Raw genomic sequence first — 26998 nt, forward strand, 5'->3', positions numbered from 1 at the left:
AGGCAGAATGCGGGAATCCTTTTTCCTAGAGGTAAGAAGTCAGTAAGCGAGGAGCGAGGAGCGAGAAGGATCAGTAAAAGAAGGCTCAAATGGAAGGGGGGGGTGAATGTAAATGTGGTGGTTTTATGTATGGTGTACAAATGCTTTATGCATGGCTACATGTGCATACATAGATGTGTTTATGGGATATCTCGTAGTAGTTACGTATGTACAAGTAGGTGTTGGATCGCTATGCAAGTCCTCGGTAGTCGTTAGGTGATTCTATCTAAACGATTCTCGTCCAGGGAAGAATTTTTGTTGATAGTCTATCTATTAACTCTATTTGTTGAGCAGAGAATTGATCGTGTCTACCTAGGTATCTGTCTATACGACCGACGAGCCGCAAGACCGCCCTCCGGGATCTCTACTCAATCATTCTTCTCCATGTACGGCACACACGCCTCATACACGTCCCTGAAGCCCGGGTAGCGCATATTCCGCAGAAACACGCCCTCGTCCACCACCCGCGCGTTCTGGAGCGACCCGGCGATGAAGAAGTCGGTGTAGCTGGGATGGGCACCCAGCACAAAGGGCCCGTCGGCGCGGTTCGTGCGCATCAGCTCGCCCACGGCGCGCATGCCGTCGTCCACGGCGGCCCAGCTCTCGTCCTCTTTGGCCTCATCGAGAAGGTCCTCGAGCCGGCGGTGACCGCCCAGCGCGGCCTCGCGCGTGCGCCGAAAGTACTCTTGTGCGCGGGGCGACAGGACGTTCACTTCGCGCGGCAATATCGATGCCCAGAACACCTTTCCAGCCACGGCGCGTGCTTGGGTCTCGATCTCCCGGCCGAGCTCCGATGTCAACGGCACCGGCGGGTCCGGATACGTCGACTCGAGGAACTGGGCGATCGCACCCGACTCCATCATGGACGTGTTGCTCGGGACGTGGTGGATCGCCGGCACCGTGTATTTGATCTGGGACGACGAACTGGTTCCGCTCGAGGGGGCGATGCCTCTAATAACAGGGTTGTCATCAAGTGAGGGAGAATACCTACCTCTCTAACTTGTGATAGATGGGAGACATGGTATCTAAAGTATGCAGCTGGGAATAACAAGGAGGAAACCGTAAAAGAGGGCGAACACTCACAGCCCTTTCAGCGTCGGTTCAATGTCCGGAAATTCGACAAAGATGGTCTGGTACGGGATACGTTTGTAGTTGAGCATGAGGCGGATGCGCCAGACAGCGGGCGAGAAGCAGACATTCTTGGTGCAGGCCAGGTCGTAGAGGATGATTTCAGGTTGTGTTTGGGTGGCCATGTTGAGCACGCAGAACTCAAATAGCTCGTACTATCACTTGTGATTTAGGGATTAGAGGAGTCGAGAGGGATATAATATAGAAAGCTGCTTATAGTGTAGCCTAGCACACCAGCACCACCAGGCACCAGCCACGAGGTAGAAGTGTTACGTCACCAGCCTCGTGTGGAACTCGTAGCCTTGTGCGGGGTACATGACTCGTGCATAAGGCCCCATGCACCCCAATCGGGTAATTGTCAATCAAGGTTGTGGCACCTGGGGAGGGGTTGTCCATCCTTTCTCGTACACTTGGCTGTAGTGTAAACTGGCAGCTCGAGGTGTCACAGCCATCTTCGTAGGATATACCGCTTCTGTAAGCCATACACTGATTGACAAATAGTATGGTTCCTTGGTCTTTAGGCAGATACTGTCTCTGTCTATAGAGCTTCTATCAGCCAGGAGGAATCGATCCGCCGCATGATGGACGAGATGAACAAGGACACTCACTGCCCATCGCTTTTCTCTGGTCTGCCGAAAAATTAGTACTAAAGCACTCGAGTCGTCCAAAGCAATATCCGAAGTGACCCTGCCGATCCCAAATCGGACGGCATTGCCCCGAGAAACAGCCACTAATCCATGTCAGCGAATCCCATATATACCGACGACTCTGGCCATCTCCTCCTCATCTCTTTTGCGACCTTTCACTCGTGTGAAATCTTCAAATTCTGGCTTCATCTCATTCCCCCATTCCCACATCCATCCAGTATGTCCATGTCAATAGAAGAATGCGCCACTCCTCGGCCCCCAAAGCCAACCCCGGCCACACCCAACAATGTTTTTGAGCAACTCTCCATGAAAGGTCGGTTGGTGTGCATCACCGGTGCGTCGGACGGCATTGGTTTTGCGGTCGCCGAAGCCATGGCAGAAGCTGGCGCCAATCTGGCACTCTGGTACAACACGAACGACGCCGCCAAATCCAAGGGGCAACAATTGGCGTCACAACATGGCATCAAGGTCAGAGCGTACCAGGTCGATGTTTCAGAGCCGTCGCGGGTCCAACACGCGGTGGACGAGGTGGTGAAAGACTTTGGCCGTCTGGATGTCTTTGTCGCTAACGCCGGGATGGCCATCTCAAAGCCGATTCTCGAGCAGACGGTTGACGAGTATCGAAAGCAGATGTCAGTGAACGTGGATGGCGTCTTCTTCTGTGCCAAGTACGCGGGCGAGGTCTTCAAACAACAGGGTCGAGGGAACTTGATCATCACGTCCAGCATGTCGGCCCACATAGTCAACGTGCCCGTCGACCAGCCTGTGTACAACGTGACTAAGGCAGCCGTCACCCATCTCGGCAAGAGCCTCGCGAGAGAGTGGAGGGACTTTGCGCGCGTCAACGTTGTGAGTCCCGGATTCTTCCAGACAAAGATGGGGGCTTCCCCGCTGTGTGAGAATGAGGCCCATCGCATGGCAGTGCTGGGTCGCCAGGGTCATGTCCGCGAACTCAAGGGTCTCTACTTGTACCTGGCGAGTGATGCCTCGAGCTTCCAGACTGGAAGTGATGTCCTTATTGACGGAGGCTACACTCTGCCATAAGAGCCGGGAAGATGTAGCTGTTGTTCGAGTGAAAAGCAAGGGATCGACAAAGGTGAGACCATGAGAGAGGGTGAATCAGATTGCTTCCTTGCCATCTCGAAGGATCTTCCTCCACCGTACTCGGACCTTTGTTGCTCAGGCCACGCCTTATAACCGCATACAACCCTATAAATACCCTCTGCTGGACTGTTCCATCCGTTATGGTGTCGGTAAGGTGCTCATGTACTTGTAGTCGGCAAGGCTGAGAATCTTCGGGGGTTTGTTTCTCCGAGATTCCACTGCGGGTTTCTTGGGCAGCGTGGCCGGCAGCCTCATCATCCCTTCCTCCTTCTTTCCACGTTCCGTCTTTGATCTTTCACTTTCCATCTCCAGACTTCAATCTGTCGATGATATATCATGTCGCCCAAACCCCGCTCTCCTCTGCGACGAAGAGGTTGCCATGGCTCTATCTCGCGTTGTTTATCTTGGCTGCAGAGCCTGTCTCTCCCTGATGTTACACAAATGACGATACCACATCCGACGCCACCCAATGATAGCCCCGACGGCCCTAATGAGGCTCTGTGCGCCCAAACAAACACCTTGCCGGACATCCGGCAGTTGCGGCCATTGTCTAAACTACACATGGAGTGCTCGACGCCCGACTGAAATGCAGCTAATTAAGAAGAGTTCCCCCATTCATGTTAAGGAGGACCCGCACAGTTCGCATCAACCTGCTTCTAGAGCAGCCCATCCGGTCCACCCATATGCAGAAGCATGCATTGCCACGTCACGAAGTGCATGGCGGGGTCTCTCTTTTGAACCGTTTACAGCACTTTACATTATCTCGCCAGCCTGGTTGTCCCCGTAACATGCGGATGACTCCAGGTATAATCGGGCGCAAGTTCATGCTTGACAGCATATAACACCCGGCGAAGTTGCTGTGTGTTTGTTAGATGAGACTCTTCCCAGCACCGGCTCGCATTCCCGTCTTCCGCTATGGAGCTGATAACTGCCTCTCAAGCAACTAGACAAATTGGCCGCCTATTACTAGATTGCGACGAGGCAAAAGAGGATTTAAAAAATGCCGCCTACTCTGCCGACGGCCATTCCAGGTCCATATCTAGAATCGAGACTCCACTTGTTGGCATCGAGAAGAGCCTAAAAGGCTTGCAACGCATCTTCAGCTCCACTGATTGCCCTCAACATCCATTTCGAGAAGCAGATCATAAACACAGTTGCTTCAAGGCTGCTCTTGAGGGGTGTTTACATGTCTTGGACTCGGCCATCTACAATCTTCGCCACAAAAAGCTTCGTGACGCGTCTATCCCGTGGAATGACTATTACACCCTTATGAGCGACTATCATAATGTTCTAGAGGATCTTGTACGCATGGTCGACCCGTAAGTGCTGTTGTATAGGCGCTCTGTTCTATCGAAGTCAGAACTAAGAATCGAGAAGAGCCCAGGACGGTCCGCCGGCGTTGGAACTTCAAAAACGTATCGCCACGAACGACATACAAGCTACACGACTTAAGCACATTGTTGACGGGAATAAAAAGCCAGCAAAAAAGAATGAATCCTCGTCCCCTGCACAACCGAAGGCTCAAGCATCTGGAAAAGAAAAAAAAGAGGGGAAAAGGGTATCAGATAAGAGCACAACAGCACAAGCTCCCACACAATCCACCCACGCAGGTGCCCTTCCAAACAGCTCGACTCAGTCACACGGAGATCATACTGGCCACAGAAGAGGCGGAGAGGAAGGACGTGACAATGTTTGCAAAGCGCTCAAGAGACTCGGAATCCTAGATGACAAGGCTCTGAAGGGCAATCGGGCATTATGGCTGCTGAAGGCCATAGACGACGGAGACTCCTTCGAGATGGTCCGCCTTCTGCTTGAACTGGGGTTTGATCCCAATCAAGAATCGCCTGACCCCAACACTGAGAATACCAAGGAGCCCGAGGATCCCAAGGACCGCAAGTACCCTAAGGACCGTCCACTGTGCTATGCTGCCAAAAAGGGAAAATCAGACATTGTGGAGCTCCTCATCAAGAACGGTGCAAAAATCGATGCTCGAAACGTCCTTGGGGAAACAGCGCTCCTAAGCGCTGCGAAGTGGGGGATGGACGAGGTGGTTGAGCGCCTCCTGAATGCACCGCATGATGCCGATATCGAAACACAGAGACAGAGCGTAGGTAAAAGTTATTTCAAAGGATTCACTCCTCTGATGCTGGCGGTCTATAACGGTCGCCTAAATACTGTCAGGTTGTTGCTCAAGCGGAAAGCGAATCCCGATGTGGTGGATCAAGCTGGGAATCCCCTGTTTTATATCGCCATCGCAAACGATAAAGTGGGTATTGTCGAGTTTCTTGATGAGAAAAAGCTCGCACACATTGCGGGGACCAGCAAAAAGTACCCTCACGATACGCCGCTACACTGCGCCGCCCGGAATGGATCCATCAAAGTCGCAAGCTACCTTGTCGAAAACGCTCGGGGTTTGATTAACGCAAGGAACGACGAGGGAGATGCCCCTCTGTCATTGGCAGTGAGAGAGAAACACCGCGATCCGGCAGTGAGAGAGAAACAACGTAGTGTGGCTGAACTTTCGCTGAATCACAAGGCCGACATTAACTCCACCGACAGCAATGGTCACACACTACTCCATTATGCCGCCCTCGCTGGGGATGTGGAGATGATACAAAAGCTGGCCGACGCAGGCGCCAAGATTGAATACTTTGATAATGAAGGGCAAACCGCCCTTCGTTGCGCTGTTTTGGCAAAGGACGTTGCCAGTGTTGAAGCTTTGCTGGCGGCGGGCTCCAAGATCGACGGCACTGACCACAGAAAGGGACAAACGCCGCTGCACCATGCTGTCATAGGCGAAGATCCAGCTTTGGTCAGAGTTTTGCTCGATCGCGGATGTAAGATGGACGTAAAGGATCGCGACGGCAAATATCCGCTACAATATGTTATGGACATGGCCCCGTCGAAAGAAGCTTCATCCCAAGAGCTGTTGTGCGCATTTCTGCACGACGATAAAAATCAAGCATCGTTGCGCGCTGGTTTTCCTGTGTTGTCCAAGGCAAGCCGGGATGGAAAGCTGGCATTGGTCCAAGAAATGATCACGAGCCATCAGAATCTCGTCTCGTGGAAACCGCGGCCGCCCTTTGACAGCGAGTTCAAACCGGCGCTACACGAAGCGGTCAGAAATGGCCAAAAACAAGTCCTCGTGGAGCTGTGCAAGGTGGCAAAAAACCATCCAGCCATTAACTTGACGGACCATGCAGGCAATACTGTCTTGCACCAGGCCATCATCAGCAACCGGCCAGAATGGATCTCCCAATTGATAAGATTAGGAGCCGATAAGGAGCTCGTGTCGGGTGAAGCTGACGGATCGCTGCCTCCGCTGCACCTTGCAGCTCGCCACATGAATGTGAAGGCCATCAAGGCGCTTTTGGATGAGGACGTAGATGCGAAAAGGCGTATACCTGGAGGTCAAATCTGCGACGTGTGTATGCGGTTGAGGACGACTCCCTCTGGTAGGAATGCCAGATGCATCCTCCGCAACCTCGATCCCAGCCGCTGGTCAGATCCGAATTTCCGGTTGATCGACGAGTTATTGCGAAACGCCACCATCAGCACGCTCAGAAGAGGGCTGGTGTAAGGCAACTAGACAATGTCACTTGGAAGAGTAATCGGAGTCGATCCTTGACAGCGGAATATTCGCCTTTCATCGGGTCGACCCATACACAAGTATAGGTAGGCCAGCTTGGTTGGTAATTGACGTCGTGGCATGTATACTTGGGGGAAATAATTCACCGGTTGTCTGATACATCGTGCAGACCATGTCCGTGCTATTGTTCACCTCCAGACTGAAAGTAATGCTAACTAGTCAATCATTGGGAAACACGGCATGGTCTTTCTGCCCTCGAGCAGCAGCAGCAGCCGGGCTTGTAAATCTGCTTCCTGGGAGAGTATATCACCCGTCTTTAATCTTATCAAATACTCTTGCTCTCGATCCTCGATTTCTTTCTCCCCTCCTGTTGTTTCGGTATGGCGTTTGTTGTCTGTGACCCTGAGATTGTGGAGTATGTAAGACCAAAAACCCGGGGAAGCGTGGAAGGGCAAGTACTGGAGTGGACCAATCATGCTCTGAGGCCGTCGGATAAACTTCGGAGCGGATATTCCGCCTGGAGATCGAAACCACCAGGCCAAATCATGTACCTCGTATTATGTAGAATGTGTTTCCCTCTCATCAAGCGTCACTTGTCGCAGGTTCGTTTTCGTGTCAATACCAATGCCAACTTCAGCTTCATCTTGAAACATGCGGTCCGTCACGACGAGGTCCTCACGCCGTAGGGGGTTGTATTGAGAGATACTTTTGGCCTCCTCAACCTCCGCCTGTCCCTGGATCACTTCTCCCACCTCCCCAACCACCACCGCGAACCCCTTGACTACTTCTCCTCCTCCTCCTTCTCTGCGCAGAAGAGGAAAATGACCACCTATGGCAGCGGCGTGCCCCTCTCCTACGTGACCCCCGACTTCCCGGCCCTATACTGGCCCGTCCACGCCAACCCGGGCGAGCCGCAGTACCTGTACTTCCTGTCCGACATCTACCGGTACACGCTGTACTGGACGCTGCTCACCATGGTGGCCGCGCACGGGTGCGTCGCCGTCTGGGCCGTGCTCATGCAGCTCGCCTCGGCGGACCAGCGGCGCAAGTACCTCGCCTCGCCGGCCGGACGGGCCCTGAGTCCCAAGAACCGCATCCTGCTCGGCGGCGGCGACAGCAAAAACCCCATCGCAGAGACGTTGGGCTGGGTCTGGCTCGTCCCCGTCGTCTACATCGTCATCGGGGCCAGCGAGGCTCTCCTCGCCGGCAGCTTGGTCGGCTTGGTCCTCGGCGCCGTCTACAACGCCGGGTACTTTGGGATGAGTACCTGGACGCCGCTCTTGTGGGGGATCATCAATATGCTGGTGTTGGTGGTCAGCAGCTTTAGGATTCAGGGTGGATTGTGATCCCACAACCTACAGAGAAAAAGGAGGGAAACGATGGAAAAGCTGTTTTCGTTTCATTGAGTTCCGTCTACATGGGTTGCATGACATTCCCCAGAACATCTACCGATACATCTCGGATACTCGGCTTGAAAAGAGGTGGATGTCACCCCTCCAATACCAAGTACCTGCTAGCATGTGCTTGCCCGAGTCCATGTACCTCAGGAGGGGAGAGTGATCACAAATTGGACGCGCACACGCAGTCCGTCGAGGCTCTAAGCGCAGAAAGCAAGATTAATCCGCAGGACAAGAGCATGGGCTGATACAAAAACCGCGTGTGCCAGATTCAGGCGGACCGGACACAATGATATAGCGAGCACAGTCGGATCTGGAACCTGAACCCGCATCGAGAATAGCGCTTCCCAATGGCGTTTGTCAGAACAGCAGCGCATGATGGCTGACTGCAATACAATGCCTCGAGAGCAGATCAGAGAGACATTTGTGAGGTTCACGAATGCTCACGTAGTCAATCAAAATCACCTACGCAAGATGGACAGTCTCTGACAAGATCCCAGAGACCAACTGAATGGATCAGGCCATCCCCGCTTGGGTTGGGTTGGGTGTGACTCCAGACCTTGCACCCGTTCTCTCACCCACCACTCTGGATAAATCGAAACGTCAGAGACTGTCATGATGCAGATAGGAAAGATACTTGTCTCATTATAGATCTACGCCCGGCTCCGTTCTGTACATCGCCGATGCATGTCGTGGCTGAATCTGCAATTGGCCATCCCGTCAGCGTTTGCCTCATAAAAACCCATGAACGCTCAAAGCAAACAAGCAAGATAGGTACTGATGGGAAACACAGGTTCAAAATGCCTCCCAGTCGTCGTCTTCAGTCTTCTTGACCACCCTGCTGGTAGATGTGTCGTGTTCTTGCAGGATCTTTGCGCATCTCGTGACCGCTGCCGGTGAAGCCAACTAGCCAACAGTCAGTAGGATTCTCGGTCTTTAGTGCAACAAAACAAAAACCTACCCCTAGCGTTAACACTTTCGCCCGTGCGGAACATGCTTTCCTTCTTGGTTGTTTTTCCAGCCTTGCTCTTGGCCGCAAAATCTTGCCATTTCGATTTGCCCGCCTCGAGTTCCTTGTTGGCCTTGACTTTGCGAGGGATCTTCGCTGGTCGGATGGGCCCATCGCTGACTTTGCTTGGTTCACGGCGGGCTTGCTGCGCTAGAGCAGGGTCGACGCTGGCTGCGGCCGAGATAACATTCGGATTCGAGGGCGGAGGCACTGGTGTGGATGATCCTGACATTCCATCAGCCTTGCGCTTCCTGGCTTCATTGGTCAGCGGCTTGATGTCCTTGGCTTTGAGTGTTTCTGTATTGCCGTAGTTCTTGAATGTTACGATGTAGACCGGGTCACTAGAGGAACCTGTGATGGAGGTGATGCGCGCCGGATAGAATCCTCCATCCCCGGACTTCCATCTAGCCGAGACCGTGTCGTTGACAGAAAAGGCTGTGGGGTTGCTCGTGTCTTCCGTCTCGACCTCAGGCTTCCGATAACCGGCCTGGTACGCAGGGTGATTCTCTTTGGACCATTTTTCCTTCCCTGGCGGGGTGGCAGTTTGCGCAGGCGGAGCGGGTGCTGATGGAGGCTTTAGCTCTGCAATGGCTGATTCGGTGAGGGATATGACTTCTTCAAGTTCTTGTTTGAGACTCTGCAACTCGCTGTTGTCCGGGTCATTCTGCAAACTCAGCTGGACTGTCTCCAGTTGCAGTTTATATTCCTTTACTTCGCCTTCAAGGACCGCGACTTCAGCAGCGCTCATGGCTGCAGATTTGTGGACGGCGGAGTTCGAACGATGGCAAGAGAGAGATGCGAGATCTTTGTGGATCCGATTTTCAGGTACACCAAAGAAAGACAATCGATATGAGAGAATGATTGCAAATGGTTTCCCTACGAAGCCTTGCCTGTACTTTGGATAACGTGCCAGAGTTGATGGCAGTTGGCTTGCGGCTCGCCAAGGCTTTTCGCCTCCGCAGCCGGAAATACTGAACCTACCAATACCTAACATTCGGTGGTGCTTCTCGAACCTCTTTCTTAGCTGTGGCTCCATCACCTTCCGATCCTCAAGAATTTTGCCCTTTTTTTAGTCACTCTGCCGCGGCTTTTCTACTTTGTGATCGTCAAACTTGTCGAGAACCCTAAAAACGTCAAGTCGACAAGTCACCCCACGCAAGAGCTTGCCTGCCCTACCACAGCCTCAAGTAACACTATGCGGACATTACGGATAGACAGGGATGTATGACGTCGGTTTGAAGAAAGACAGCTGGTGATAGGAGTGAGAACTTAAAAAAACAGGCACAGCAAAGTGTGACTCTGCTGCGTACAGCCAAAAGGTACCACGCCGGACCCATTGAGCTCGTATCAGGACAAAAGTAAATTTGCGCTCGGAACCCTGGCGACAATTGGTGGAAAGGCAGGATGACGGGCTGGGAGGCTGTTTATGGTAGAGTGGCCGTAGACAGCCAGCACCGCTGATTCGCCGACAGGGTTGAATCGGTATTGAGATGGACCGCCGTGGATGGGCATGGATCGGTCGCGACTCACTGCCGCTTAGAAATCAACTTGGAGGGCCACTCATACGCAGTCTGCTTTGCCTACTCCTGCTGGCATCTCCCGACCAGTATTCGCCACATCTTACCTTGGCTCGCTGAACGCGTGGTTTTCCTCCATCCACGACCAAGAGATTGTAAAGAAGATGGCATGGACCACAGGGCTATTGTGAAGAGGCAAAGAGGCAATAATCCAAGAGGGGAATATGTACCCGGAAACCGCAGTGAATGGCGGCACTTGAGATACCTGTACTTTGTAGGCGGTACCTACTACCTAGGTGATCCCTAGGCAAGGTCCAGGCATGCAGGACCCCTCCCCCCGGACAGGACAGCGCTCTAGTTAGGCAGTCAGGCAGTCTACTCCGTCCAGAGGGAGTTAGCAGAAATCATTTAGAATCATTTAGCGGTTTGGGGGCTTCCGGGTAAAGAGCATCACTAACGGGGCATTGAAGTCGGTACCCCCATAGGCGGTGTTCTTACCCTTGGCGAAGTTCTTTGCTCGCTATCGAACTGACACTTCAGGGTCTGCGCCCTTAACTCGTACCATCCACACAAACTCCTCTCTTCTACCACCCTCCACTCCGATTGATCTCATCGCAACTCTCAATTCCCTTTCTTTTCCACCTCCCTTCCATCTCATTTGTCCGTTTCCAGGTCCTCAGAGCCTTCTCATACCAATATCCGCCGCTGCCATCATTGAGGGTTTTGTGACGAGTTAGAATCACCCATACTTTTCTTTGGGAGCCGCTCGCCCTTGTGCGGTGATCGCCCCGCCTATTATTCGTGCCCCCCAAACTTGACCCTCCCTTCATCCCACTCTGCTTTCATTCCTTCGTTCACTCTACTCCTTCCTCCACGCCTTTCGTATCCAACCTGCGACCTCGAAGCCGCCTCTTGATACTGCCTATCTACGCAGTAGAGGGGGGCACTGCCTCGTGCATTCTGCAATTGAACTTTCTCCCCTTCTTTTCCGACGACCTTGATCTGGTGTTCGCGGACCGGGACAAGTCGTGCTCCCAAGCAATCATCGATTTCCACCAAATTCATGTCGCGACAGTCTATAGAAGGTCTTTACCTGTCTTCGGAACAACGAGATATCCTCCTGGCGGCACTGAAGACCGATACTTCATCAAATCAATCGAGGTCGAATACTCAAAAGAACACTCCACAGAATTTCAACTTCACTCCAAACATGTCCAGTGCTCCCGGCTCCGGAAACCTCGAGTTCAGTGATGACAGCCCATTTCTGGACTTCGATCCTGACGCCGACTTTGGCGATGAATCATTTGACTTTGACGAAAATAGTCGCATGATCGGCGAGATACCCGGAGAGCCGGCGTCCACCGACCTCCACGATAAGCGCAAGAGCGTCGACGGAAAAGACGACGACGATGAAGGCGGCGGTAAGAGAAGAGAAGGCGAAGACAAGACTGCCAAAAAGCCCGGAAGGAAGCCATTGACTTCGGAGCCTACCTCAAAACGCAAGGCCCAGAACCGCGCCGCGCAACGAGCCTTCAGAGAGCGCAAGGAAAAGCATCTCAAGGACCTAGAAACCAAAGTCGAGGATCTAGAAAAAGCCTCGGAGTCGGCCAACCATGAAAACGGCCTTCTTCGCGCCCAGGTGGAGCGCTTGCAAGTCGAGTTGAAAGAATACCGCAAGCGACTCTCTTGGATCAGCAGTAATGGTCTGAATAGATCACAACCGGTTACAACTAGTCAAAATCGCAGCACCAGTGGCAATGACTTCCAATTTGAATTTCCCAAATTCGGTGACCTTCCTCCGATGCCTGCAACAAGGCTGTTTGGCAATTCCAACTCGCAGAGACAACAAGCTTCCAGCAATGGCAGGTCTCCCTCGGTCCCAACTCCAGGTGCCACGCCTGGCGCTCAAAATCCTGCCAGTCGTCGTTCCACGTCAGCTTCGCAGAACCAAGCGACAAGATACGGGTCCATGAGCCAGTCGCCCATTGGCAACACCTTTACCGCCTCTCCCCAGCCTCAGAGCCAACGGCAGGAGCAGAATGGAAGTGTTGACAGCTTGTCTGGATTGTTTAGTCCATCCATCCTGGAAGCCAGTCGCCACGCTAGTCTGGGAGGTTACTTCCCCAAATCCGCTGTCTCTGCTTTCAACGGCGCGAGTCAGAGCAATCGCGGCAGTCTTGACAATGGAGTCTTGAGTAACTTGCCCGGGCAGTATTCGAACTCGAGTACTTCCAACTCCGACTCTCCCAGTTCATGTACCGAATCGCAGAATGCTATATCATCAATTGGCACTTCTCCGGAGCCAAGCTTGAACTCTCCTGCAAACAAGCTTACTGAGTACAATCTCAACCCTATCAGCGAAGAACATCAAGTTCCTTTTGGCGGTAAGGACTATCTCCGCGATCAACTCCAGCTGGCCTGTGGCTGTGCAGAGGATCCGATACCGCCAATTTTGAAAATGTCTAACGAGGATCCGTTAGGCTACGTTAATGACCCCGGCTTCGATGTCAACGGTATCAACTGGCTCGCCCAACAGAACAACAATACCTTTGACCCTATATTATTCGGCGATTATCGCGAGACGCAGGACAATATCCTGTCGCAAGACTTTGGGGCATTCTTCAATGATGCCTATCCACTCCCGGATCTAGGCAGCCCTCTTCATAACTATAACGACGTGGCGCCAGACCCGGCGTCAAAGGTGGACCTCCTAAAACAAGTTGAAGATGCCAAGAATGGCAACGAGGAAGTTGTTCCCGATAATGAGAAACCTATGACCTGCAACAAGATTTGGTTCGTGACCCTCCCACCTAGAATTAAGCCACGGTGCTAACTTCAATCACAGGGATCGACTGCAGTCAATGGAGAAATTCCGCAACGGCGAAATTGATATTGATAACCTGTGTAGTGAGCTTCGATCAAAGGCCAAGTGCTCCGAAGGTGGCGCCGTTGTCTACAAGAAGGATGTCGACGAGATTTTGGGCGCTGTCTAGACACAAAGTCAAGACCCTTGACTGAAACGTTCGAGATGTGCTCAGGGACGATTGGTCGGCCTTTATTACGGATGGGCTTCACGAGGAAGGTATATTTTATCATCAAAAAATGGACGACTCTGGGGTACACCTGGCTTGCATGTGTTGTTTGAAGCTATCTAGGAGATGATGCGATCTGGAGTTGAGGTTGTTGAGGCAAAGGTTTGACGCATTTACATGTAACAACGTCTGCCCGTCAACTTTTTGTGATGTTGGCGGGGATCCTTCATTCACAAGGCCTTCCGCACCAGCCATGCGGAAGATGTAGCAGCAGAAAAGAACAACAAATTGTCACCTAGCTCTGATACAACGGCTGGTGTCCTTGGCTTCTTGAAATGCTTCGTAGCCTGGTAGCGTTGAATCTGATACAGAAAGTAAAGGGGGGAGAGCGCCAAGAGACTAGGCCAAGACAGGCAAGAGCAGCTCTTGCCGCTTGTATTTTGCTTTCCTGGGGTTTCGTCCATGAATTTGTCCCGACGACCTGAAGTGTCTGAACAGTCGAGTCTTTGTATCTTCCTCATCGCCTTTTGACCATTGTTCTTCTCATCTTCTCCCTCAGCGTCTCTGAGTTGAACGCGCCTGATCTCGTCAAACCTCTTAGAGACAAATTTCTAATACTAATTCTGACCCCCGTTCCCCAAACCTCTCAACTCGCCGCACGCTTCACTCGCCTGCGGCCTTACGTGGAAATCACAACTGTGTCGCGCAGCCTCTAGCTCGCCATTCACTCATGGCTTCAGTAAGTCCTCCTCATTTCTCCGATCAAACGAAGAACTTCACGTCCTTCTTTCCCTCTCTTCTTGCGCTACCATGGCATCCCGAACCATGGCCCCCATAGCACTTCCACTGATTCACCTCCGTCAACAGCCACGTCCTCAGTTCCCGAATCCAGGATACCTGCCGAACGGTACCACCACAGGGCCGACTCCTGGGGCTCAGGCGCTATTGCCAAACAACGGCCGCATCATTCAGTCCGGGCCCATTCGAGTTCTTTGTATTGCAGATGTCAGAGGTCAGTTTGCGGTGTTTCATCCAGCCTTAAAACAGGTCTGACTCCAGGAACTCTAGGAAACCTTAGATCTCTGAATGAACTGGCAAAGACCGCGAAGGCCGATTACATTTTACACACCGGCGACTTCGGGTTCTATGACAACACCTCGCTGGAGAGAATAGCCGAGAAGTAGGATATACTCCAAGCCCTGGGAGTTGGTACACGATGGCTTACACCAAAATTTAGGACACTGAAACATGTCGCGCAATATTCTCCGCTCCTTAGCGAACATGTGAAGCGCCAAATCGCCCAGCCTCAACCTCAGCGGCCGATCAAGCAAATGTTCACACCCGACCAACTACCCCTTTCAGAATTACCACTTCTACTCAACAAGCAAATCACCCTGGACGTACCAGTTTATACGGTATGGGGAGCTTGTGAAGATGTGAGAGTGCTGGAACGTTTTCGGTCAGGCGAGTACAAGGTGGACAATCTGCACATTATCGACGAAGTTAATTCAAGATTACTTGATATTGGCGGAGTAAAATTGAGACTTCTCGGACTCGGTGGCGCAGTCGTTATTCACAAGCTATTTGACAATGGAGAAGGCAAGACCTACATTGCAGGCGGACAAGGGACCATGTGGACGACGCTGCTTCAAATTGGCGCTCTAATCGACACCGCAAACCGCGTGTACGATCCCTCAGAAACCCGCATCTTCCTGACACACGCGTCCCCTGCCAGAGACGGCATTCTGAACCAACTCTCTGTCACTCTCAAGGCCGATTTTTCCATTTCAGCGGGTCTACATTTCCGATATGGCAGCTCGTACAACGAATTCTCTGTTAACCCATCTCTGGATCATTATCGCGGAAAGTTGGCAGCGTCCAAAGCATCCTTCCAGGACGTGTGGGAAACGGTCAAGATGGACGTGGAGCAGGCGATCGAAAACAATACCAATCACAAAGCTCTCCTCCACAGTGCCTTGGAAATTGTAGAGAAGATGCCCAGCACTGCGAATGGAGGCAATCCTTTCGGCGGACCTGTGGGAGGTGGACCTGGGGCAGGTCAGGTGGACGAAAGTGCCTTTAAGAACATGTGGAACTTCAATCTCGCGGACGCTGCATTCGGGTATCTCGTCTTGGAAATCGAAGGCGGTCGTATTGGGACAGAGATGCGGGCGCAAGGCTTCAACTTTGCTCATCGAGGAAAACCCACGGGGCCTCCAACGGCTCCTCAACAACCGCCGACAGGTCCAGCGTCTGTGGGCTCGGGTTCCATGCCTCCTGTCCCGGCCTCGACCGGTCCGGCTCAAAACCGCACTCCTGCCTTCTCTGCGCCGACACAGCCTTTCCCACAACAACAAAAGTCTCTACAGCAACAAGCGCCACCTCATCAGCAACAGACCAGACCCGGTCAACCCCCCCAACCCACACCAACCCCTACCGCCAAAACAGGAACTCCCCCTGTAGTAGGGTCTCCGGCACCGCCTGTGTCCCAGGCCAAGCCATTGACCCCCCAACCCTCATCCTCTGGGGTTCCAACAACTACAATCGCAGCCACCAACGGTACGAGTGGAGAGAAGACCGGTGAAGGCGAGGCTGCTAAAGCCAAAGCTGCAACACCTCCTTCCGAGCGCAGACCACCAACTGCCCTTTATGTGTCTCAGGCCGACAGTGAACAACATATCCGAGACTGTTTTGGTGATGAGGACCGCGAAAAGATCAGAGCCATTAGCAGAATGGGCAAATTCCCCAACTGGAAGGTGCAGTTCGAGACTCACGAGATTGCCGAGGCTGCTTTGACCAGAGTGCAAGGCGAAGCGCAAAACCACAAGAACTCTTCCGGCAAGGTACCAAAGTTTACGTGGTTTGAAGAGCGCACGGATCGAGTGCCAGGTCTTCATCAACGCGACAATCACAGCCAAGGCGGTGTTGGGACATGGCAACCCAGTAATCGGGGCGCGGCTGGGTCGGCCAATACTCCCACGCGTGGAGGATATCAGAGTGGAGGGGCAAGTGATAGTGAAGGCGGCCGAGGGCGAGGTGGATTTCGCGGACGTGGGCGCGGCAGGGGAGATGATCGAGGTGGCCGTGGCGGCCGTGGTGGTGGACGAGGCACTTACCAGAAGACTACAGATGGAGCGTCCGACAACAAGCCCGCAGATTCGAAGCCTAGCGAAGTAAAGCCAGCCGCTACTGCAGGAGAGAGCTGAAGAGCAATTGTGACTTCGCAGAGCGGCCGGTGACATTTTTCTTTCCGGCATGTGAAAGAGATTCTGCACCATGGAGCCCTTTTTACAGCGACAGGGAAAGAACAAATGTGCATTATGGGCTAGGCGCCAAAGGATGTGATGTTGAGGGAACTGCTTGAGCTGGAGTTTGAACCGATCAATTCTTTGAGGGCTGAGGCTCCGGTTGGCACTTGATACCTGGGAAGGATAGGGGGAGCTTCCGGGGATTTTGAGCGCTTCTTTTCCCTTCTAACATATGTATTTTAGCCTTGCTAGAAACCCAAAAAGAGAACAGGAAATTGAGGAGTTGCGGAGTGTGCGAAAGGAGTGAGATCGAAGAGGAGCTGGTGTTTGCACAGATACCCGGTGCCAATCCATTGTGTTTGTTGCGCTCTATTCTTTCTATTATGTATGGCCATGTGGGCCACATCCCAAATTTCCTGCAGCTACTCGTACAAAGCACGTTCCTGGTACCTGAGGCTATGCCGGCAAGCCTTAAAGGATCGTCCCTGATGGTTCAACGGGTTCTAGGCGTCGGGAGTCAATGCCGGCCTTTGGGTGGCTCATGGTCAACAAGGTGCAAAGGGTGAGTAGCACAGGGTGGGAAGCAAGGCAATACAATTCGCTAACTAGAAAGGACACCGAGGGTGGAAGGAATCCGAGGTAATTACAGGTTGCAGATATTCTCGTACCTCGCAGTGCTCATATTACTTGTACTCGGCGAGTCGGGTACATGGTGGAGTGTGAGAGACCAAAAAGTGGTGACGTGGGAGGAGCAGAATTTGGCTCGTCATCGCAGCCTGCGGGAAAAGTGAGTGGGTGTCAGTCATTCAGTCTCCGTGTCAGAATGCGGATGCCCTTTACCTGCTTCGGCCTCTTGCAAAACAAAACGACTCGTATCTTCTCTGCAGATTTACTAGGTACCTGCACTGATGCTCTACATCCCCTCCGGTCTTTCTGTAAACCTTCTGTCTTCTTTGGCCTAAACCACACCTGAGGTCCATCTGAGTCGTCCTCGTACCTTTGTCCAAGCTTCCACGCTCGCCCCCCTCTACAGGATGACATAGCCTGCGACTCCCAGCCACAATTTCAATCGACAAACACCCTTCGAGTCCTCAATCCTCTCCCTCAATCCTCCCAGAGCAAGCAAAACCGATGCGCCTCTTTTCTCTCTCCCTAGCAGCGCTTGCTGCCTCCACCTCTATCCCGCTTGCACTCTGCTCTGCCCCTACGCCCCTTCACGAAGCCGGTCGATGCGCCATCCGTGGCCACTGTGGAAAACAGGGCTTCTTCGGCTCCGATCTACCCTGTCCGGACAATGGAAAGGCCGAGTCCCCCTCGGACGTGGTGCGTGAAAAGCTGGTCAATCTATGCGGGGCGAAATGGCAAGACACCGACGTCTGTTGCAACGAGGAGCAAGTGGATGCCCTGCAAAAGAACCTGAAACTGGCGGAACGAATCATCGCGTCGTGTCCTGCTTGCAAGGAGAATTTCTTCAACATATTCTGCACATTTACCTGCTCTCCTGATCAATCGTTGTTCGTCAACGTCACCGATATCGGCAAAGCTTCTAATGGCAAGGATGTGGTCACCGAGCTGGATAACATATGGTCAAAAGATTACCAGAGTGGCTTCTATGACAGCTGTAGGGAGGTCAAGAATGGCGCGAGTGGTGGCAAGGCCATGAGTTTCATCGGAGGTGGCGCAACCAACTACACCGAGTTTCTCAAGTTCCTGGGTGACAAGAAGCTTTTGGGAAGCCCGTTCCAGATCAACTTCCCCGAGGAGCCTCGGGCTGGAAACAGCCAGGGTATGGAGGCCTCTGACCCTCGTGTCTATGCTTGCAATGACACCGATCCCAAGTATCGCTGCAGCTGCGTCGACTGCCCAGAGGTTTGCCCGACTCTAGAGCCGGTCAGTTCAGTTAATTACTGTCATGTCGGAAAGCTTCCGTGTCTCTCTTTCGCCGTCATCATCATCTACTCGATCGGCCTGCTGCTCCTTGTTGTGGCTGTTTCCGGACATGTAGCGTATCAACGACACAAGAAGTGGAAGAGCGAGAGGCTTCAGCTGCTGCAGGATTCCGCTCCAAGCGACGACGAGGATGAGGGCGAGCTGGTCAACAATGCGGGCATTCTTGACCGGCCACAGAGGAACTATTACCTCAATCAGATCTTGGACCAGGCGTTTCATGCATTGGGTGGATTCTGCGCCCGGTACCCGGCTTTGACCATTGGGACAAACATTGTCGTCATTGGACTGCTCAGTCTTGGATGGCTCAGATTCGAGGTCGAGAGGGATCCAGTCCGTTTGTGGGTCAGCCCGAGCTCAGATGCGGCGCAAGAGAAGGCTTTCTTCGACGAGAACTTCGGCCCATTCTACAGGACAGAGCAAGCTTTTCTCGTCAACGATTCGTCCCCAGACAGCACCGTCTTGAGCTACGACACGCTCGACTGGTGGTTTGACGTTGAACAGCGTATTTCACGCATGATGTCCCCTGAGCAGGGGATCAAACTAGACGATGTGTGTTTCAAACCCACGGGCTCTGCCTGTGTGGTCCAATCTGTGAGTGGATGGTTCGGCGCCGGCTTGATGGATGACTGGAAAGCACAAATTGAGCATTGTGCTGCACATCCTGGTGACCAGATGTGCCTCCCAGAATTCATGGACCCTCTTCAGCCGGGACGAGTGCTCGGTGGCTACGCGAGCATTGGCGATGTCGCCGAAGCAAAGGCACTGATCACAACTTGGGTGGTCAACAATGATCAGCCCGGTACCGAGGCCGAGGCCAGGGCTGAGGAATGGGAGCGAGCTCTCAAGCATGATTTGCTCATTTACCAAGAATCCGCCAAAGCACGCGGCTTGCGCCTCTCCTTCAACACCGAGATTAGTCTCGAGGAGGAGCTCAACAAGTCGACCAACACCGATGCCAAAATTGTCGCCATCAGCTATGTTGTCATGTTCATTTACGCCTCCCTTTCTCTGGGTTCGACGACGCTGTCCCTGAGGTCGCTTCTTAGTAACCCCGCAAATGCGTTTGTTCAATCTAAATTCACTCTGGGTGTTGCCGGCATCCTGATCGTACTGATGTCAGTCTCTGGCTCGGTCGGCCTCTTTTCTGCGGCTGGGGTTAAAGTCACGCTTATCATTGCCGAAGTCATTCCATTCTTGGTTCTCGCTGTTGGAGTGGACAACATCTTCTTGATTGTCCACGAGTTCGAACGTGTCAATGTCAGCCACCCAGACGAAGAGATTGATGTGCGTGTTGCAAAAGCCCTAGGCAGAATGGGACCCAGCATTCTCCTGTCGGCTTCAACCGAGACGATTGCCTTCGCTATGGGGGCATTTGTGGGAATGCCCGCAGTCAAGAACTTCGCGGCGTACGCCGCAGGTGCTGTATTCATCAATGCGCTGCTGCAGGTCACCATGTTTGTTTCTGTCTTGGCGCTTAATCAAAGAAGAGTCGAGAGTCTCCGGTCAGACTGTTTTCCTTGCGTCACAGTTCGGGGAGCCAATTCAACGGGCATGCCTGGTGGCCATTTCTTTGGCAGTGACGAGGAAGGCTGGCTGCAACGGTTCATCCGCAAAGTCTATGCACCAGGTCTGTTGGACAAAAAGGTCAAGACGTTGGTTGTTACCTTTTTTGTGACCCTCTTCGCCGCCGGGGTTGCACTCATACCGAGAGTGCAACTTGGACTCGATCAGCGCATCGCACTACCTGAGGATTCCTACATGATTCAGTATTTCAACGACCTGTATGACTATTTTGGATCTGGACCACCGGTATATTTTGTCACCCGACACCTCAACGTGACGGCGAGGGAGCACCAGCAGGAACTCTGCGGCAGGTTCACCACTTGCGACGAGTATTCGCTGGCGTATATTCTAGAGCAAGAGTCGAAGCGTCCGAATGTCAGCTATATCAACTCTGCCACCGCCAGCTGGATCGACGACTTTTTCTACTGGCTCAACCCAATTTCGGATTGCTGCAAGGATGAAAACGGCGAGACCTGCTTCGGCGAAGATGACTGGAATGTCACACTCTCTGGCATGCCTGAAGGGGAAGAGTTTGTCTATTATGCTAAGAAGTGGGTTCACGCTCCGACCGATGAGGAATGTCCAAACGGAGGACAGGCTGCTTACTCGAACGCCGTGGTCATCGACAAGGATCATGTCGATATCCCGGCAAGTCATTTCCGAACATTCCACACACCTCTGCAAGGTCAAGCCGACTTTATCAATTCCTATGCCGCAGCCAGGCGGATAGCAGATGATATTTCCGCACGCCACAATATCGACGTGTTCCCTTACAGCAAACACTATATCTTCTTCGATCAATATAGCAGCATTGTTCGCCTGACTGCGACACTTCTCTGTGTGGCTGTTGCGATCATTTTCGTCATTTCGTCATTGTTGCTGGGCTCGCTACTGACGGGAATCATTGTGGCGGGGACAGTCGTCATGATCGTGGTGGATATCATTGGTGTCATGGCGGTGGCTGGTGTCTCCCTCAACGCCGTGTCACTGGTGAACCTGGTTATTTCCGTGGGCATTGGTGTCGAGTTTTGTGCACACATTGCCCGGGCGTTCATGTTCCCCAGCAAGTCGATCATGGAGCGAGCAAGGCACAAGTTCCGAGCCAGGGACATTCGGGCATGGACGGCGTTGGTCAACGTGGGTGGGAGCGTCTTCAGCGGCATCACCATCACAAAATTTGTGGGCGTGGTTGTGTTGGCATTCACCAGGAGCAAGATCTTTGAAGTGTATTACTTTCGCATTTGGCTGGCGCTTGTGATTCTCGCGAGCAGCCACGCGCTGGTGTTTTTGCCCGTGGCGTTGAGTTTCTTTGGCGGTGACGGTAAGTCTCTCCCGCAATGTGTTTGGAGAAGGGGATTCAGCAGCTGACAGCTATCGACAGGCTACATTGATCCCGAGAGCGAAGGAGGGCTAGAAGAGGACCTCGCCAGTCGACGATACCGGAGTCTGCTCCCGGATGACGATTACTACGATTCAGAGGATGAGTGACCAGGGGTCAAATAGATGATACCCTGTCTCCCTAACTTCCTCGGCCTCGTGTCTGATGGAAAAATTGATTTTTTTGGTCTGGCATATTGAACTTTGTCCCGTGTCCCGTGTTCCTGTCTCCCGTGCCTCACGTTGGGTATAGAGTATTACTACGTGCAAGATACACGTGTCCAGATAGGCAACGTAATATTTTGCATTGTACTTGGTATCTGGTACTTGGTACTTGGCTATCGTAGGCGTTGATTGTAAAACTCGCGAGCGCGAAACCATTGGTCTGGATGAAGGATTTGTTCGTGACGTTGTGTTTTCATCTGTTATGCCTTGAATTTAATCCGATTGTCCTGGAACAGACCATACATGTGGCGGACGGATTCATCTCTCGTCACTCACTCGTCATCACTACTCATTATCATCGTCCACGTCCATGATTCGCCTGTTCCGCCCTCTCCCGCGGCCTCGATGAGCCGGCCTGGTCGGGACAAGGGCAGGTTCAGGGGATTGGCTATTCTTGTGCGTTCCACTGCCGCCGCCATCATCCTCCCCCAGCTGCGTCTGCGGGACCACGCTCATGCTCGACAGGCGCTCGCCTTTGATCGGCTCGGCGGTCCTGCGCGCGGTCGTCGAGCGTGAAGGCACCGGACTGCTCGAGCCGAGACCGACGGGGCGTCGCTGCGTGCCTATAAGGTCCACGTCGTTATGATGGCGATGGCGGTTCTCGTTGTCGTCGTCATCGCCGCTACTATCGCCATCTACGTCGCTCGTGGTGATGTTGTCCCGCCTCTCCTGGGCGAGGAGTCTCGCGACGCGGCGCTTCAGCGCCGGGTTCTCCATCAGGTCTTCCTCCACGAGCAGCACGTTGCACTCGGGACACTTGACCTGCTTGACCCGCATCTCACGTTCGCGCCGGGTCCGCTGTCTGTCACTCAGCTGGCTCAGCTCCTGCAGTTGGGTCGGCGTCCAAAGCGCGTGGCTGCTCGAGGCGCTCAGCATCGACAGGATGGCGTTTCGCTCGTAGCTGTGGTTGCAGTTCTTGGATGTGACCGGGTCTTCGTAGGGGAGCAGTGTGATGGGGCATTTGAGCCGGGTCTTTTCGGCGGCAATCTCGACTTCGTCGTCGGACCCAGACCTGGAGCCATTTTCTGTCACGCTAGTGGCTTCGGCTTGGGAGCCTTCTCGCAGGGGACGGTGGCGGTGACGTTGACTGGACGAGAAACTCATCCGTCCCTCTTCAGCGGCGAACCACAGGCTTTCGTCTGGCATAGGAGGTGCGGATTCTCCAGGGTTTTTGGAGTCGTAGAGAACGCGGTACCACCCCTTATAGTCGTTGTTGTGTGCGTATCTCTCTGTCAGCGTCTTGGATGTCCACTCCCGCACTTGCTGGGTCAGTGCTGTGGATAGATGGATATGTGGTGAGTCGACTGGGTGGATAGTCGGCAGCATCCGTGTCTGGGAGGACGATGATCCAGCCTCTGTGTCACCCTCCGCCTCATGCGCATCCCCTTCGTCGTCCTGATCCACGTTTCCAGTCTCGTCAGTATCGACCACCCTCCTACTCTGCCTGGTTCTTCTCGGTGGACTTTGTACGTGGAAGTCACTGCGCTGCTGCTCCGTGATCTCCTGTGCTTTCTCGACCACTGCCTTTAGAGTTGCCGGATACTCAGTCAGCCAGGCCATGTCGTCGATGACACCACGGATGCTCAAGTCCATCCTCTTAGTCAGAGCCTCGACCCTGCGTTGGAACTCATCGTGTCTTGCATCTGCCTCGGCCACTGCGGGGTCGTCGCTCTCTTCTGCACCATCTTCGACGCCTTTGGCAGCTCTACGGCGAGCTTTCTCTTTGGAGTGCCTAACCCTGCGGAGGTATGCTCGGTCGTTGAGTTCTCCCGTGATGTCGGTCAGGTACTCTGCCGCCTTTTTCAGGGGTTCTCGTGCTTTCTTTTCGCGGTCTCGATGTTGTTGTAGCTCGGAGAGGGACCTGAGGGCTTGGTCGTTGAGGGGCGCCGTGAGAGGCTGCGGTTCAAATTGGGTGGGCGCCATAGTTTCAAAGCCTTGACATTGGGAGCAATATCAGGTAATGATTGCGATATACCGAGGATGTATACGAGTACAACTTGGACGACTTGCGCAGTTGTCCACTCACTTCTTGAAGTGGCGGGCGAAGGTGAACGCGTGGTGGCGCGTTGATGGTTTAATTGAAGACGCTAAACCTATTTTGGCAATTCTTGACCTTTGGCTCGACGACGTCCTCCTTGTCTTCTTTCTCTTCTCTTTTCTTCTCTACTTTGGTCCAATCTTCTCCTGAGATCCGTCGGCCAATCTGCAATACATCCTCATTCGTAAAGCGGTCCTGCCATTCTTTGACCTCTTCCATCAACTGATTCGGAACTTCCCCCACCTCATCGTATTCGTATTCATTGGTCTTGGTGCCATGGCCGAATCTACATCATACTCTTCTTGGCCGCGAGGCTGACTCGAAGTACCAGGGCTAGATCACGGCGATCATTATATTAGCAGGAAACGTGCCGCTAAACGAAGCAGCGTGAACAGCAAACAAATCCTGCTGCCTATAAGCAGCCATATGACACAAAACTGAGCAACCTGCCGCGGGTATTCGGATCACGCCTCTCCTTGAATTCAAGGATGGTACATTCTATCCCTCGTATTCGCATTCCCAGGTAAGGTGGTGAACCAATGGTAGGTCGAGAAGATGTTCCAAAAGAGATATGCTGGAGTGTATACGAGGTATATAAATCTACCTCCATTTACCCTTCCAATCTCAATTCAAATAGACATATGATCAAACTCTGCTCCGGATCGTGGACCAGGGGATATGATAATGCTTGTCGCCATGTCCAAATTCATCGCACTATTTCTTCTCCTCGCACATGTCTGTTGGGCCTGTCCGCCTACACGCCGTCCTCGCTGCAGATACGGAGACCCTTGCTGGCCCGATGAACAGGAATGGCAAGCCTTCAACAACAGTATCTCAGGCCGCCTCGTCCGGACCTTCCCTTCAGCAGCTGTTTGCCACGAGGAACAATTCGACAACGAAAAGTGCAAGCAGACAAGACGGGAATGGGACAATAGTTTTTGGAGAACCAATCAGTCGGGGGCATATAGTGCCATTGTATGGGAGTTGGGCAGCCAACAGTGCTTTATCAATTCGTCAAGGACTGCACCGTGCCAGCCAGGGTTGGGTATCCGCGACCCTATCCCATGTCCATTGCTCCAAGAGCTGATTCTGACTTCGTTCACAGTTCCACACTATTCGGTGGCAGCACAATCTGTGGGAGACATTGAAGCCGCGGTCAAGTTCGCCAACAAAAGACACCTCTACCTTGTGGTAAAGAACACCGGCCACGATCAGTAAGTCTCACTCTTCAACAATAAGATGCTCAATGTCTAAACTCCTACATTAGCCTCGGGCGATCGAGTGGACGGGGCGCTTTTGCCATTTGGACTCACAATCTGAAAGGGAGACAGTGGACACAGAGCTATGTCGTCGAGGGTGCACCCGCAGAGAGTCAAGGTGTGACAGCTGTCACACTACAAGCAGGAGAGCAGTGGCTAGGTATTTACCTGTCCAGTGGCTGGCTAGTGCTTTTGGCGGACTAACGAGCTCAGATGTGTATCGAGCTGCTGCCGAACAGCATGTGATCGTCGTCGGTGGCCATGCTAGAACAGTTGGAGCCGCTGGCGGCTGGTTGACGGGAGGCGGTCACTCGGCCTGGTCGAATCTTTACGGTCTCGGCGTCGACAGTAAGTAATGCCAATATCAGGTGGACACGACCGTCACTAACAAAATGGTGTTAGATGTACTGGAAATCAAATTGGTCAATGCGCAGGGAGAGCACGTCACTATTAATCAGTATACTGATCCAGATTATTTCTGGGCCTTGCGCGGCGGCGGAGGAAGCGCATGGGGTGTTCGTCCACATTGCAGAATGGATATTGCGGCTCATGGCTGACTCAAAGCAGGTCATAACCTCAGTGACATATCGTACTCACCCAGAACCCACGCATATTCAGGTGGCCGCTATACAGATCAACGCCACTACGAATTCAAGCCTTCGTCCACTCCTACAAGGGTCTCTAGGTGCGTTGGTGAATATGACAAATGCCGGCTATACTGGATACGGATACCTCAGCAATGGTTTCTCTGGCCTCTTTATCCGACCTGGAGGTACCGATGCAGAACTGGCCCAAGGTTCAGCGGCCTTTCAGCAGCTAGGACTCATCAACGGCACCAGCTTCGCCGCGTTCAACTTCACTTTTCCCCGCTGGATTGATTACTGCAACACATTTCTTCAGGACCCAAACATCGCTCTGAATGTCATGGATTCATCTCGGCTCCTTACTCCGGACATGGCGTTCAACAAAGCCGATGAGATTATCGACATGATGTTGGAGTTTGGTCCGGACCACTATCCATCCTTCAACTTTGGTTTGTTCCTCCTGTTTCCTAGATGATGCCTGCTGACGCAGTTTCCAGTTGGGCATGTCAACTCCACCACGCGGGACAACACGTCAGTTCACCCTTCGTGGCGGGAAGGCCGGGCGGTTATGAGCTTCGGCACGAACTGGGACGATGAAGCGCCTGAAACTGAGAAGCATCAGAAGAGACTTCAATTGGTTGAAATGAGCAAGCGATGGACCAAGATTGCTGGACCGGCCGGAGGGACGTATGCGAACGAAGCCAACCCGTGAGTTTGGTGTCCACTACAAAAGTCTCCACTGGTTAACCTACAAACAGCTTCGAGCCTAACTGGGAAAGAGTCTTTTGGGGATCCAACTACGAGCGCTTGTTGAGGATCAAGAGGGCCAAGGACCCTACCGACCTATTCACCTGCAACCGTTGTGTGGGGTCGGACATCGTGTATAAAGCGTGAAGGGGGAAACATCTATGAGTAGTCTCATCTTGTCCTTCAAGCCCTACAAGGACAAAATAATATCTTGCTTGTTTCTGAGAGCCGAGCTGTCGCACTGTCGCATCGTCGCATCTGTTGAACTGACTGTCACGTGACGCATTCAACCTCGTCCCTCTCGAGCCTCAGCCTCGCGCTAGTTGAATGGCTTGGCATTTCAATCCCAACTTCAATTCATCTTCTCAGGCATCCCGTCATTGACAGAGACAGAGAGCTTCTAAATTGTTAGTATCTTTGTGCCTGCCCGCGACCACTTCCTTCGGCGACAATATACGTCCGGCACAGGTCGCCTCGGTGACCTCAGCATGTCTGTGCGGGCGGCCAGCAGATGATCAGCATACCTCAACAACGCACACAAACCA

The 26998-nt window shown here is 52.9% G+C and overlaps 10 protein-coding genes across 10 annotated transcripts; 7 read left to right on the plus strand and 3 right to left on the minus strand.

Moving 5' to 3' along the window:
- Positions 1-407: 407 nt before the first annotated feature.
- On the minus strand, positions 408-1292 carry AYO21_05273 (hypothetical protein; the record flags this gene model as incomplete). Its single annotated transcript, XM_022655243.1, has 2 exons — positions 408-990; positions 1123-1292. The coding sequence occupies 2 exons, from the start codon at positions 1290-1292 to the stop codon at positions 408-410; spliced, it is 753 nt and encodes a 250-aa protein (XP_022512524.1).
- Positions 1293-2033: 741 nt separating this feature from the next.
- On the plus strand, positions 2034-2858 carry AYO21_05274 (hypothetical protein; the record flags this gene model as incomplete). Its single annotated transcript, XM_022655244.1, has 1 exon — positions 2034-2858. The coding sequence occupies one exon, from the start codon at positions 2034-2036 to the stop codon at positions 2856-2858; it is 825 nt and encodes a 274-aa protein (XP_022512525.1).
- Positions 2859-3833: 975 nt separating this feature from the next.
- Positions 3834-6498, plus strand: AYO21_05275 (hypothetical protein; the record flags this gene model as incomplete). The annotated part of the gene is made up of 2 exons (XM_022655245.1): positions 3834-4237; positions 4296-6498. The coding sequence occupies 2 exons, from the start codon at positions 3834-3836 to the stop codon at positions 6496-6498; spliced, it is 2607 nt and encodes an 868-aa protein (XP_022512526.1).
- An 830-nt stretch (positions 6499-7328) lies between these two features.
- On the plus strand, positions 7329-7853 carry AYO21_05276 (hypothetical protein; the record flags this gene model as incomplete). Its single annotated transcript, XM_022655246.1, has 1 exon — positions 7329-7853. The coding sequence occupies one exon, from the start codon at positions 7329-7331 to the stop codon at positions 7851-7853; it is 525 nt and encodes a 174-aa protein (XP_022512527.1).
- An 871-nt stretch (positions 7854-8724) lies between these two features.
- AYO21_05277 (hypothetical protein) lies at positions 8725-9661 on the minus strand (the record flags this gene model as incomplete). Its single annotated transcript, XM_022655247.1, has 2 exons — positions 8725-8810; positions 8866-9661. 2 exons carry the CDS (start codon positions 9659-9661, stop codon positions 8725-8727), a joined length of 882 nt encoding a protein of 293 aa, XP_022512528.1.
- A 1832-nt stretch (positions 9662-11493) lies between these two features.
- AYO21_05278 (hypothetical protein) lies at positions 11494-13423 on the plus strand (the record flags this gene model as incomplete). The annotated part of the gene is made up of 2 exons (XM_022655248.1): positions 11494-13223; positions 13276-13423. 2 exons carry the CDS (start codon positions 11494-11496, stop codon positions 13421-13423), a joined length of 1878 nt encoding a protein of 625 aa, XP_022512529.1.
- An 849-nt stretch (positions 13424-14272) lies between these two features.
- AYO21_05279 (hypothetical protein) lies at positions 14273-16639 on the plus strand (the record flags this gene model as incomplete). The annotated part of the gene is made up of 4 exons (XM_022655249.1): positions 14273-14474; positions 14531-14642; positions 14700-16305; positions 16352-16639. The coding sequence occupies 4 exons, from the start codon at positions 14273-14275 to the stop codon at positions 16637-16639; spliced, it is 2208 nt and encodes a 735-aa protein (XP_022512530.1).
- A 1202-nt stretch (positions 16640-17841) lies between these two features.
- AYO21_05280 (hypothetical protein) lies at positions 17842-21711 on the plus strand (the record flags this gene model as incomplete). Its single annotated transcript, XM_022655250.1, has 2 exons — positions 17842-21544; positions 21605-21711. 2 exons carry the CDS (start codon positions 17842-17844, stop codon positions 21709-21711), a joined length of 3810 nt encoding a protein of 1269 aa, XP_022512531.1.
- A 399-nt stretch (positions 21712-22110) lies between these two features.
- Positions 22111-23748, minus strand: AYO21_05281 (hypothetical protein; the record flags this gene model as incomplete). Its single annotated transcript, XM_022655251.1, has 1 exon — positions 22111-23748. One exon carries the CDS (start codon positions 23746-23748, stop codon positions 22111-22113), a length of 1638 nt encoding a protein of 545 aa, XP_022512532.1.
- Positions 23749-24596: 848 nt separating this feature from the next.
- AYO21_05282 (hypothetical protein) lies at positions 24597-26600 on the plus strand (the record flags this gene model as incomplete). The annotated part of the gene is made up of 8 exons (XM_022655252.1): positions 24597-24765; positions 24969-25077; positions 25131-25282; positions 25336-25470; positions 25525-25637; positions 25690-26155; positions 26204-26414; positions 26465-26600. 8 exons carry the CDS (start codon positions 24597-24599, stop codon positions 26598-26600), a joined length of 1491 nt encoding a protein of 496 aa, XP_022512533.1.
- Positions 26601-26998: the final 398 nt, after the last annotated feature.

Source organism: Fonsecaea monophora (genome assembly GCF_001642475.1).
Source record: "Fonsecaea monophora strain CBS 269.37 chromosome Unknown Scaff32, whole genome shotgun sequence".
Classification (NCBI taxonomy): Eukaryota; Fungi; Ascomycota; class Eurotiomycetes; order Chaetothyriales; family Herpotrichiellaceae; genus Fonsecaea; species Fonsecaea monophora.